The following is a 12,937-nucleotide window of genomic DNA, read 5'->3' as shown; positions in this document are numbered from 1 at the left end:
CCCCGCCGCCTGCCGCGTCAGTAAATACAACCATAAACACTCGGGCGGCTGAAAAGTGCAGGTCCAGTGGTTTCTGACATTCTTTCTTTAATGTGACATCCCCACTTGAGTTATTAGACCTGACATTGTACATTGCAATCCCCGGGCAGCGTGTGTGTGTGTCGGAGGCGTTACTCCAGATCATGCTGATGGAGGTAAAGTTGCAGCACAAACAAGAGCCGGGTGGTGTTTACAGACATCAGCGGAGGACAGAGGACATCTATCAGAGACTGATGGTCAATAACCACAAAGACTGCCACACACACACACACACACACACACACACACACACACTCACACAGCTCTGCTCTTTCAAAGCTTTCAGTGCACACACACTTACCCTGAAGGCAGTGCCCTCCTCGATGATGGTGGGCAGCTGAGAGAGGCAGATGTCCACGGCCAGATCCCACGCCTGCCTGCAGAGATCACACACAGACACAAACCACATCAGAAATGCATCATATGTTGGGAGGAACGTCAGCAAATCACATCACATTCAGATCCATACAAGATGGCTTCATTTATGCTCCTTTATTAATGACTGCACCCCCACCAACACAACCATTTTCTTTTTTTTTTTTAATAGAATTGACATCCGGTACATCATGTATACATACTTAATAGGGCTGTTCGATTTTGCCCAAAAATAAAATCTCGATTTTTTTTCTCTCAAAATCCGATTACGATTATTTTGTGAATTGACAAAAGGCAAAGAAATGATTTCAAATATGCTGTTTTTTTATTGAACATTTGCCCCATTCGGCTTTAAGTGCAAACTTTGCTCTTATTAAACCAAAAATTTATGAATAAAGTGCAAAACTCTGTAAAATAAGTTGAAAAAAAGTTTTAAAAAATATAATAAAACAAAGTTTTATCTCTGAAAAAAAAAAAATCGGCAAATCAGCACTTGCAAACATACAGTAAGTTATATTTCCAATTAAATAAAACAAGACATTTTCTAATTAAACTAAACTGGGTCTTTGCATGCTAAATAATAATGCAACCCATGAAGGAGGTAGAGGTGTGTAATGTCACTCATTACATTTGCTATTCACATTTGCAAGTTTTTTGCAAGGAACACGAGCCGGTCTACCGCATCTGGCTTGAGGGATGCCCGGTGGCATGTTACAACGCCCCCTCCTACACTAAAGAGCCTCTCCGATGGGGCACTTGTCGCAGGTATTGAGAGGTATTTCCATCAATCAATCATTAATATGTGTGCAGAAAAGGTTAAAAAAAAAAAAAAAAAAAGAAGTGAAATTGATTTTACGAGTTTCACGTTTTAACATCGTTCTAATTACATAATCGCGATTACGATTTAAAATCGATTAATCGAACAGCCTTAATACTTAATACATCTATTGTCTGTCCTAAATGTCAGAATAAAGTTTTTGTTTTATGTCCAAACAATGAAAAGAAAGACAAACCACCAAAAACTACTATGTCCAAGTGGGAGCGATCTTTTCAACATAACAGAGTCATTGACTTGAGAAAATAAAATCAGGCCTATGGGGCGTGACGTAGTTGACCCAGTTTTAGCAGGATGAGGTGAATTTCTCCAATTTATGATTAATAAATGCCGTTATCTTCTCCATTTTAATTTCCATCCATACCTTCGGGCTCTCCTGTGATAACCATTTCCTTGTAATAGTCTTTTTAAAGGCCACTAGCAGGATATTCATTAAATGTTTATCTCTTTTTGGCCAGTCCTGAGGTACGTGTCCGAAAAACAGTCTTAATATCGAGGAGTATTTCGCATTTGAAGATATCCTGTAGGACTTTGTGTATCTCTTTCCAGTAATCCTTCATGACAGGGCAGTCCCAGAAAACATGGTAATGGTTTGCATTTTGATTCCCACAGTTTCTCCAACAGACAGGAGTTATTATCATAATGAGACTTCTGGGAGGGTAAAAAAACACTTTTTCATGCACTTTAAGAAATGGAAAGTGCACGACACAACATAGAAACAGGATGTTTTACCATTTCTCCTCCCGATAAGATGGAAGCAAAGTAGCTCAAAAAATGGAGACACTGCTAACAAACGGCTCAAAAATTACAGGATATGAAAAAGAAATAGCTGGAACTAGATTATTGACCTGATTGGATAGAAAAATAGCATCTTAGAAAGGCAGGGTCTCTCAGACGGGCACTTTACTTCACTAATCTGTGAAAATACAATAAATTGTGAAACAATTTCAGAATAATGGTCCTCAACAGAAAGTTGCTATAACGATCCTCATCTAATGTATAACATGACATTATATGATAAAGGTATATCGATGCAATGTATTCAGTATGATATCATTAACATAGCTCCTTTAAAAGCAGACGGAGGCCCAAAGTGGCCTGTTGCATCACATTCGGGTAGTTTTTGGAAACAGAGACCGGAGTAAAGAAGACATCGGCAGGATACTCCCCTGCATCTCTGAAAACAAGGGTGCATCCGAACCCAGAAACATTTAAGCTGAAAAGTTTGGCTTTAAAAAAAACAACCAAAAACACCTTTGAGAGCAACATATGCTATTCTATATGTGAAAAAATATGGTTTTCGGAGATTTGGATTGGTCACTGGGGCCTGATTTTAATTGCATTTTAGAACCTTTTTGGACCTGGGATGTTGTCGCCAATAACTTATTTCCTCAACAACAGTCATAAAACAATAACTATGAGCTTGTGATCGATTAGTGACGCTACCCCCCCCCCATCCCCCGACCTCTCATTCGAGTCTACTTCTACCAGGTAGCAACAAGTAAAAAAAGAACACAAAAAACTGTACTTGGTCCCTGGCTGCAGAAACCCCTCTTCCCCGGCTCACATCCCCCAGCTCTTCTCTGAATTCCCACACCCCGGTCCTGGAGAGGGCAGAGGAGCCCTTAATCCCCCTTTAAACACCAGCTCTTCTCCTCATGGTCATCATTTCTAATTCATGGGGTTATGCAACTCACATCAAACCTTGCCTCTCTACCTTCTCTTCTACGTTCCAGCGTCTCCTCCTTACAGCGGACGGATCTCAGAACCTCGCCGGGGCATTTCCCTCTCAGCTAGTATAAGAGTTCAGGGTTAATTCCTTTTCCCCGGTCGGTACAGACTGCAGTGTAATCTAGTGCTGAACGAGTGAGAACGAGTTCACACCGAGACTCTTTTGGCTGCTTAAATAGCTTTTCTCAGTATTGAAGAGTGATATCAAAGCGTAACACTGCTGGTTAACAGCACAGTGCTGAAGACACAAAGGATGATTAATGTGCGGCATGCAAACAGTGAACGCTACAGAGCACCGGAGGCGGAGGAAAATAGCCCTGCGGCAGAGGAATATCAACAGTGAGAAGCAGACAGTGTTGCTGTATTAAGAGCAGATGCTGCTCATCATGCAGGGATTCGGTGGCATTAACAACCTGATCGGAGAGAAACTAGACCTCATTAAACTTGCAAAACATTTAAGCCAACATCCAGGAAAAATTACTGCTCATGTGGAGACTTTACATGGCGCTCAGGAGCACATATGCCTCCGTTTATTACATTTTTAAAACACTTTAGTGCTCACTTTCCAAAGGTTTATACAGTTTCCTGAAACTTTAATCGAGTGTTGTGATATCCTCTGGGGAAAAGAGCCCAGGAACAGAAAACAACCAAACAGCAGAGAGGCTCCTTAGTGACATATTCAAAGTTCCAGTCTCACCTCAAACATCTAAGACAAGAAGAGTTGAAGAAGCCTTTACCAATCAATCAATATGTCTTTGAGAAAATCAAGGAAAGATCTATTGGACATTTTACAGAACGTGGGATCACATACTCCGAGATGAAAAACAAGATTTGGTGGAATTTGTTGGGGTTGCAGAGAGGAAGGATGACGACCTGGAGGGCTGGGATGAAGCCGCCTGACCAGACACACGCCGTGACCACACACGCGGCGTCAACCGCACGCACACGCGGCGTCAACCGCACGCACACGCGGCGTCACCCGCACGCACACGCGGCGTCACCCGCACGCACACGCGGCGTCACCCGCACGCACACGCGGCGTCACCCGCACGCACACGCGGCGTCACCCGCACGCACACGCGGCGTCACCCGCACGCACACGCGGCGTCACCCGCACGCACACGCGGCGTCACCCGCACGCACACGCGGCGTCACCCGCACGCACACGCGGCGTCACCCGCACGCACACGCGGCGTCACCACACGCACACGCGGCGTCACCACACGCACACGCGGCGTCACCACACGCACACGCGGCGTTACCACATGCACAAGCTGCGTTACCACACGCACACCGTAACCACACACGCGGCGTAACCACACACGCGGCGTAACCACACACACACCTGACGGCACACACGCCATCACCAAACACATGCCGTCACCACACACACGCCGTCCCTGAAGGCTATCAGCTCATCAGCCGAGGGCTGACAGTCGGCAGGTTCGCTGACACGTCAGGATCGTCCCTCTCTAAGGTCTTCCTGCTGACTTGGCTCGTGACCCTGCACCTCTCGTGCTCAGATTCAGCTTTGCTGCAGTCCTCCGGGTCTTCATACCTTTGCTCTGCAGCCGCAACCAAACCCACCAACCCTTTTTTTTTGTTCTTTTCTTCAAAGAAGTTAATGTCCTGGTCTGCTAACCCCCTGGCGTAAACATCGGGCGGCTTTTCGGGTTGCCTGTATTGCACAACGAGGCTGTTAAAAACTGTTGACGGCGTTGATGAAACGTTCAAAAGACTTGAGATTTGTGGGCCAACGACTAGGGATGGGAATTGATACGATTTTATGATTCCAATTCCATTTTTGATTCTGCTTAACGATTCGGTTCTTAATTGATTCCCTTATCAATTCTCATTTGTGAGGCAAATGGCGCTAATATGATAGGCATGTTCGGTAATTAGTTACCTGCAGTAATGCATGTAGTCAGCCAAGGACATGCTAATGTTGCTGCTGCTGCTGCTGGGTTGAGAATTACTGACGTTGGTCCGGAGCGGATTGAAAACGTGACATTGATTGTTATTGCATGCTGTGTGTGCAAATGTTTTTGCATGTTTGTAGTATTTCCTCCTTTTGATGAAATATTGACTTGGCAAGTATTGCAAGTTGTCTTGTTGTCGTCTTTTTTACTGAAATGTTACCAGACTGTTGAGCGTTTGGTCACCTGGGCGCCATGTTTACTATTGACTGCTGACTTATGCAACGTGCATGAGGACATCGTTCATTCCCACTGGAATCGAAAAGGGAATCGTTTGCAAAATTTCCAAACGATTCCAAAGAATTGAAACACTGGGAACCGGTTCTGAACAAGAAACGGTTCTTGATTCCCATCCCAACCAAGAGTCTGGTCTTTTGATGCCGGTCAAATCTGGTCAAACATCCTCCACGGGGGGTTTGTTGTGATTTTACCTCCTAATCATGGTTTTAAGGAATAATTTGGGAAGAGCTGAGAAGTGAGCACATGAAGAAGTTAAAATACTGACATCGTATTTTCTCACGTGGATGCGTGTGTGTTTTCCTTCAACACAAACGGCCTCTTCTTGTTTGGTAACTTTTAAGAGCTGTGGTTGGAATCAGTGTGGGAAATCTTGCCAACACGTATCCATCCCTTCTGGTGTTTATGTAACCCGTCGGCGGGGAAACGGGCCGACAGAGCAGCCTGATCAGCGGGGACGTGCCGTTGGGAGGAGGCCGCTGCACTGCTTAGCACAACAGCGCCGCCTCGCCTGCCAGTGCTGAGTGAGTCATCAGCCACCGTCACGTGTGTGTGTGCGGGTGTGCGTGTGCTGTAGCTGTGCGTGTGTGTGAGATGAGGGCACAGCCGACCACATAGCAACGTAGGGGACCATTTGGCACCTGACTAAGCTCTTTTCTCCGGCTGCCTGCAGAGCCTATTTGCAGCAACATGCACGCGTATAAGTAGATGCACACTCCCACACTGAAACTGCCCTCAAGGAAGTAATCAGCCTCGGGTTTATTTGCTCCGGTATATTCTGCTCCATTTGAATAACAACAGCTGTTTGCACGTGGGCACCAACATCATTCTTCTCCACGAGCCCCGCTTCCTTCTCCACTCATCCTAAGTTTCATTTTCCAACTCGCCTTTATCTGCTGTTTCTACTTTTTATTGTTCCCTCAGTTTTGTTTCCAGCGCTGTCAAAGCAACGTTGTTTTTATTCCGTCCTGCTTAATACTGCATGGGCTTTAGTGAAATAAAGTGCAACTCCCAATTTCTTGGGCAGTAAACACAGCAATGTACCCCCAATCCTAAATAATGGGCCCATAAGAGCGAGAAAAAAAGGGCTATTGCTTGCACAAGGAGTAAGCAGCAGCCCTGCTTACGATAAGAGATGCCAGGCTGTTACACAACAAGCCTCTCCAGGAGGCTAAGAGACGGAGCTGCTTTTTCTTCTATTCCCCTACACAGGCCAGATAATGAGTGGGAGAGGTGGAAGGAAGCGTTCTGAGAAGATCAAGAAGAGAATGGAGGATCGTTTGTGCAGCTGAAGGGAGATAGATGATGAGATAATGTCTCTTACACGGCGCATGTAAAGTCAATGGACAGCAGGAGCCTTGTGAGTGCATAAACAAGAGTGCTAATGAGAATACATGGAGGACAAATCAGTTAGCCGGGGAAACCGAAAAGCACTTAGAGCTGAGTTTTAAGCTGTGTAAGTAAAGGGAAGGAAGAGCGCTGGTCTCATTAGGAGCCGGTGCAACATGGAGCATTCTTCTCTGACTTATTACACTAGTGATTATTAAAGACAGATGTCCAGGCAAAGTCAAAGTGTGAAGCGGCTTAATATCTTTTTAAAACAGTATTTTTATAATGACCAATCATGACTGGATCTCATCGATGTCACATGGTCGGTTCAGCAGCAAACTCAGAGGCTCACCCGGACTTGCATAAAATCAGGAATCCAAGCAGGTGACATCAACTTTATTGTTATTCAGACATTAACAACGGCCTTTCTGTTTCACCAGAACCACATTTATTCTGGACTCAATAAAAAAAATAAATAAAAAAGGTGCAAAACATACACAGTGGGAGCATCAAAGAAGTGATCCGGGATGCTGCACCGGAGCGTCGGAGTGAAGAGACACCAACTCTCCACGGTTGTTGTTCTTAAATGGCCTCTGAAGGAAAGCCTGAGCAGCAGCATCTGTTCGTAATGAACAGCCACCCCACCGCCTGCATGCTGGTTGTTGCACCTGGTGATGTTCAACAGCACATCCAGACTCGCTCCAGTGCTCCACTCAGTGTCCTGCCATGTTACGGCACCAGCAGCCCGAGGTGCAGAAATATGTGCAGCTCACTCCACATGTGGAGAGGGCTTCGTCAGAAAGCCACGACTGATTCAGAGCTTTGCTGCTGCTGCTGCTGCTGCTCGGCTCCCTGCTATAGTTTCCCCTCCAGTGGTGAAAAATTACACAAAACATGAACCAAAAGTTTTCTGTGAATGATTCACCCCCACCGGAGAAATCTGAGGGCCAGGAAAACTCCTTAATGAAAAATCATGTGCTTTGTGTCAAGGTCTGCACAAGCTCTGACGCCATCCTACAAACAACAACAAACTGAAATACCGGATCACCAGCGGCCATGACCAACACCAGGTCCCAGCACCTTCGGGGACACATTAAGATCCCAGTACGTGGGACACATTCAGAGGTGATCTGTGACACTTTCATCCATATTCTGAACACCAAAGTGTGCTGGGACAGATCCAGGAGCTGCCCACTCAAACCAGCACTACTGGTCTAATCCTGGTAGACACCGTGGCCTGTGAGGGTTAAACATGTATTTTATTTATCTTACATTTTTTGCAACTTAGACCTCGCTGCTGCTTCTGGCAGCTTTAGATAAAATAGCATCCTTTATTTGCAAGTGGAAATGGCGTGTCTGTTGATCTGCACATACGGAGCGAAGCTCAAGCTTTATTAGTGACCTTGGTGCACATTCTAATACCAAGTGTGAACACAGAAGCTTGCTTTGGCCACAAGTGACTGAAATCTTCAGGACACGTGCACGTTCTGCACGTTCTGTTCTCTGGTACTTTATATATTTATGATCTTGCTCATTTCCATTATTATTGTTTGGCGCTGCAACACAAATGCACGGAGCAGCAGTTGCAGTGTTTGGTCCACTTTGGTCCATAAATGATAACATAGCAATAGTATACAGCATATCATTTTCCTAACAGTGAACGTAGCACAAAGAGCCCTAAGATAAAGCACTAAACCAGACCGCTCTGACATTTATAAACTAATACATATCTTTTGATTTATATCTCACACTAAAATCCTTATAATGACATTTTAAAATCCAATTTAAAATTTTGGGCTCCAACGATTGCACAACTAACTGATTATAAAATTCCGTCAACTCAGGACTTTTAGTGGCAATGTGTTACATACGAATCAATTTGATGAAAATCGGTGTCGTTACCTCAGAGACGATTACATACATTTGTAGCTCACTAACGAGGGAAAACATACGAGCACTGATGAGTGGCAGAGTGGGACTGAACGAGCAGCAACAAGCGGCATCACGGAGGGCGGGTATCTTGCAGCTTTGCAGCGGTGAATGTGACTCTGGCGATAAATGGCTTTCGTTTCTCACCAGCATGCGTGGACGACGGAAATAATCACTGATCAATCGACCAATTGGAAAAAATAAAACAGTCAACCACAAAAATAAGCACTAGTCGCAGCCCGAGTGAAGATCCAAGTCCTGGATTTCATTCATCACACTTCAGGCCAGAAGCCAACAAGGAAAACCATCAGCATCTGCCCCAAAAAAAACTATCAATATCTAGCAAACGCTCAATTAGTTCCTTAACAAACAATGCTAACATTATGTCATTGATCACCACATGTTTTTTGTCTAATAAGTCATTTAAATTTCACTGCATCCACGCTGCTTTACTCATCGCCCTCAATTTATGATGCAATAAAAATCTTAAACAGCGTGGAATCTTTCATATTTGTCATCGTCTCACTTACAGCATCTGTGTTGCAGTAAGTGGCTGATGAAGAGCTAAGAGCGGTCGTGTTCTGCTAAAAACACACCCACAATAATATTGTGGTGGAGGGTTACACTTTCTTTTCTCTTCGCACCGAGACCAGAGATCGTGTTCGCCTGGACCACAAGGAAGAGATGAATACATGAAGCAAAACTCCATATATCTAAATAAAAAATGCTAATTAAGGGAATAACACACAACGGCAGAGCTGCATGCGTGAGAGGGCACAAGTATTTAAAAACACCTCCATATTTAGCTCAGAGCTTCCCAATAATTATTTCGAGAGGCTGTGAGAGTTATTCAAGCATTTTTTTTCTGTAATTTTATAATCTTTGTGTTAACTTGACAGAGGCTATTAATCTTATACAACCATAAATGAAGAACCCCTGAGGAGCCAGGTAACACGGTCGCCTATTTGAGCTCGCATATAGAAAATATAAAAGCATTCTGGGAATAAGTGCTTATAATCTGTATGAGGGATACAGTTTATTACGGCCCATGTACTTCTGTGTTCACCTGAGTTATGATGTGAATCAGAGCTGGAGACACAACCAGCCTTCAGTTGGTCAGTTATAAGCTCATACGGGTGAGGAGACGTCTCTACTGGCCGTCGTAGAACAGACTTTTCATAACCTGGGGAGTCGTGAAGACCAACGACAGAACAAGACATGCCGAACGGAGAGCATCTGGAGCGATGATGAACGCGGCAAGTAAGGCGCTTCTATGAGGGATAGCTCACTCTACCGTACGACACGACTTTAACCATCTGGTTCCATCGTTTAGATGGAAATGCACCCCATTATAACCACAGATGGTGGTCAGAAGTAACAGAGATTCATGAGGAACCTGACGCAGGTGGGTAGCGGGGCTGGACGGGGAACTCTTCCCAAGCACCAGCTGGACTTTTAACTCCCATTTTACTCCCAGCAAACCACAAACGGGTGATTCGTCAAACTCTTTGGCACTTGAAGGCGTTGCTTTGGGTTGGTTTTTACAATCATAGTAAAAGTATGTCTACGCAGCCGTGATGCAACGCTAACCCGTGATCTCGTGAGAAAACGGTCTTATCCAACCTAGCCCAGTATTCATTATTCATTTGTGTTTTTTATTATTGGCTTACTCTGCATGTTTACTTCATTAGCAGGGTGTGAACAGGCTGCTGCTGGTGGAAACGACCCCAGGGCCAACAGATCCTCCTCGTCTCAAATGTGGGAACATTTTACAAAGCAGAGTTTGGGAAAGTGCGTGTTAATTTGGGAAGGTGTGTTCTGGATGGATGGTGACTGTGTGAGGGTGTCATTTTCTGAGTTTAAATGTGCCACCCTCGAAATGTTGACAAATTTAGCTGTGAACCCATTTAACTGTTGATAATCAGCTGGTTGCATCATAATAGCCATTGTTCTGTTACACTGGGGGGAAAAAGTGTGAGAAAAGTGTTTTTCAGTCATTGAACCGACCAAAGTTCTGCATCTCTGAGGACAACGCTGCAAGCAGCACATTAACTGTGTGGGTCCATTAAAGACAGAAAAACCAACAACAATCGCTGAAATAACTTGAAACTGACTACTCTGAGTTCTGATCTACATCCTGTTGAACATCTGTAGAAGATCCTAACCGTGGAATCTGCAGACGAACCCCTCCAAACCTGTTCAGAGCTACGAGGACTGATGTGCACCAGTTTAGCTTTTCCAAACCTCCCACAAGTGCTGCTCCACATCCTGATCAACAATCTTAAATGTCCCGCACTATTAAGCTACTGTGCATGTGTGTGCATGTGTGTGTGTCTTACCACATGGCGTGCATGTACGTGGGGGGCAGACGGGGGCTGCTGACTGGCGTGCAGTTGTACGACCTCATTATCCTCTCGGCTAACAGGAAGTTGCGGAACAAGCTGGCCACCAGCAAGTCCTGCCGAAACAGCTTCTGGAACAGGTCTGGAGTCGGGGAGAGAGAACAGACGTCATCTGTCACGCTGAAGACAGAAGAGGGACACGGAGCGCATTCAATTAACCCAAATGTAAGAATGCGAGTGGGGAAAAAACCACTCGCAAGAGGGACGGAAAAAAATAACAAGGAAAAGTGGGTAAAAGAACGAGAGAAGTTTAATTAGAGCAAAGTGGCCACTTTGGAGGAAAACAGGCTGCTTTGTGTGCATTCGCCCAGAATCCAGAGGACAGTGAAGCGCAGCTTTAAAAGAAGTGCCGTGGCCACATTTTCATCAGCTCATTAATGTCTTCACTGATTCATTTTAATGGGGCCGGGACAATCCCAAGCCTCCCTCTCGGCTTATGCTTTTTTTTTTCAAAAACTCCAGGGCCCGTCGTGGCTGTGAGGCGGCGGAAAGTGTGTCCGTGTGTGAGTGGGATTAAGTGTGTGCAGCACCTTTATTACAGGGATTCTCTGTGATGTGGGCCGCTTCATTAACATGGGGGCCTGGGGGTTTTAAAAAGCTTTGGCAGCCATCAGTGTTGTCACATTGCTATTCTAGCTGGGCTGCGGTTTGTCTCCCGGGAGTCTGAGCTGCCTCTGAGCGGGCGCCTGTGTTGATGTGTGTCGTATACGGGAGACAGGTGGGCACTGAGCGGATCTGTGTGTACGCCTGGTGAATACAGAACATGCTCACATGTGGGGGAACAGAAGTGTTTTTACAAGGGTGAACGAAGGCTCTGGGTGGTTTCCGGCAGTGCTGGGCGTCGTCGTGATGCAGAGCTTTGGGTGGCCGTGTGTACAGTACGCCTGCGCATGCTGGTGGCCAAATTATGGCTGGAAGTGATATACCAATTACTGTGCGAGAAGCACTGAACACAATTAATCTCAATTTGAGCAGCCAGCCTGCCTGCACTGCTCCTCTGGCATTTTATATCAACATCTTCACCATTTCAAACACTGGGGACGCTCTTAAAGTCTAAAAGTACTGCTGACGCCTGAGAACTGCAGGGTTGGTTTTTTTTGGTGGCCCGATTTGGGCCTGCTGAAAGCCACGACACCTGGGACATTTCATTTTTCATCATTGCCGACACATTTTAAATTAAGCTGTTAGAGCGCCTGTTAGAGCGCCTGTGATGTCTCTGCGAGCTCATCTTTCTTCCAGCATCAACAGGGGTCTTCATGCTCCTCTACACACCTGCTTCCCACAATCATTTACAGCTTTTCTCAACAAAATATGGATCGAAAATCTGATTTTCTACTTCTGGATATTATTTGAGATGATTATGAGGACAATATAATAGTTTATAAATGATTATTATTGCTGCATTTAATGGACGGTGAGATCTGCATCTTCTCGGGAGGTGGAAGACAACTTTACATTCGTTATGCAAGTTTCCATTTGGAGAAAGACATGAAACATGGACATCAGAGCTGACGAACCTTCTCTCAGTCACTGAGAAGAAAAACGGTTATTTTCTGATATAATACGTTTGTTTATTTTGCTCAGAGACCCAAAGGTCCAGATGTTACTACACCGCACGACTTGCCATAAAAAGTTTCATACGTTTTAAAACCACAGAAGTTTCTTTAGACAGACTTTTCATTTTTTGCAGAGAAATCTGTGCGAACATTTGTTCCTGATGTGACACCTTGAATGAACACCCAGCGAGGCAGGAAACATCTCATTTCATTTTTACAGCATCTACCGACACTGAAAGTCATCTAAGGGCACAGTGCAGACAAAACCTGAAGTCTAATATGATTCCAGGTAAGTCTGACTGCATTCACTGTGTTTTCATGAAGTTGTTCAGCTGAGGAAAGAGATCGACCGCGCTGGGACTTCAGGACGACTCAGTGCAGCAGTGGAGGACAGAGGAAACCAGGAACTGTTAAAACAAGAAAAGGCCTGATTGCACAGACTTCATCAAAGCTGCTGAGGTGTTGAAAAGATGTAAAAAAAGAAATAAA

The 12,937-nt window shown here is 45.0% G+C and overlaps 1 protein-coding gene across 4 annotated transcripts in view; it reads right to left on the bottom strand.

The window, feature by feature from the left end:
- rptor (regulatory associated protein of MTOR, complex 1) overlaps positions 1–12,937 on the bottom strand; it is a 199,369-nt gene that overhangs the window by 73,523 nt on the left and 112,909 nt on the right. For all 4 annotated transcript variants that reach the window (XM_061725000.1, XM_061725009.1, XM_061725019.1 and 1 more), the window contains exons 10-11: positions 10,830–10,974; positions 380–455 (exon numbers count right to left, since the gene is read on the bottom strand). In XM_061725000.1, the coding sequence (XP_061580984.1) occupies positions 380–455; positions 10,830–10,974 (221 nt within the window). The remainder of the gene's footprint in view (positions 1–379; positions 456–10,829; positions 10,975–12,937) is intronic.

Source organism: Cololabis saira, chromosome 1, assembly GCF_033807715.1.
Source record: "Cololabis saira isolate AMF1-May2022 chromosome 1, fColSai1.1, whole genome shotgun sequence".
In the NCBI taxonomy this organism is placed as follows: Eukaryota; Metazoa; Chordata; class Actinopteri; order Beloniformes; family Belonidae; genus Cololabis; species Cololabis saira.
This window is presented reverse-complemented; position numbering and strand designations above follow the sequence as displayed.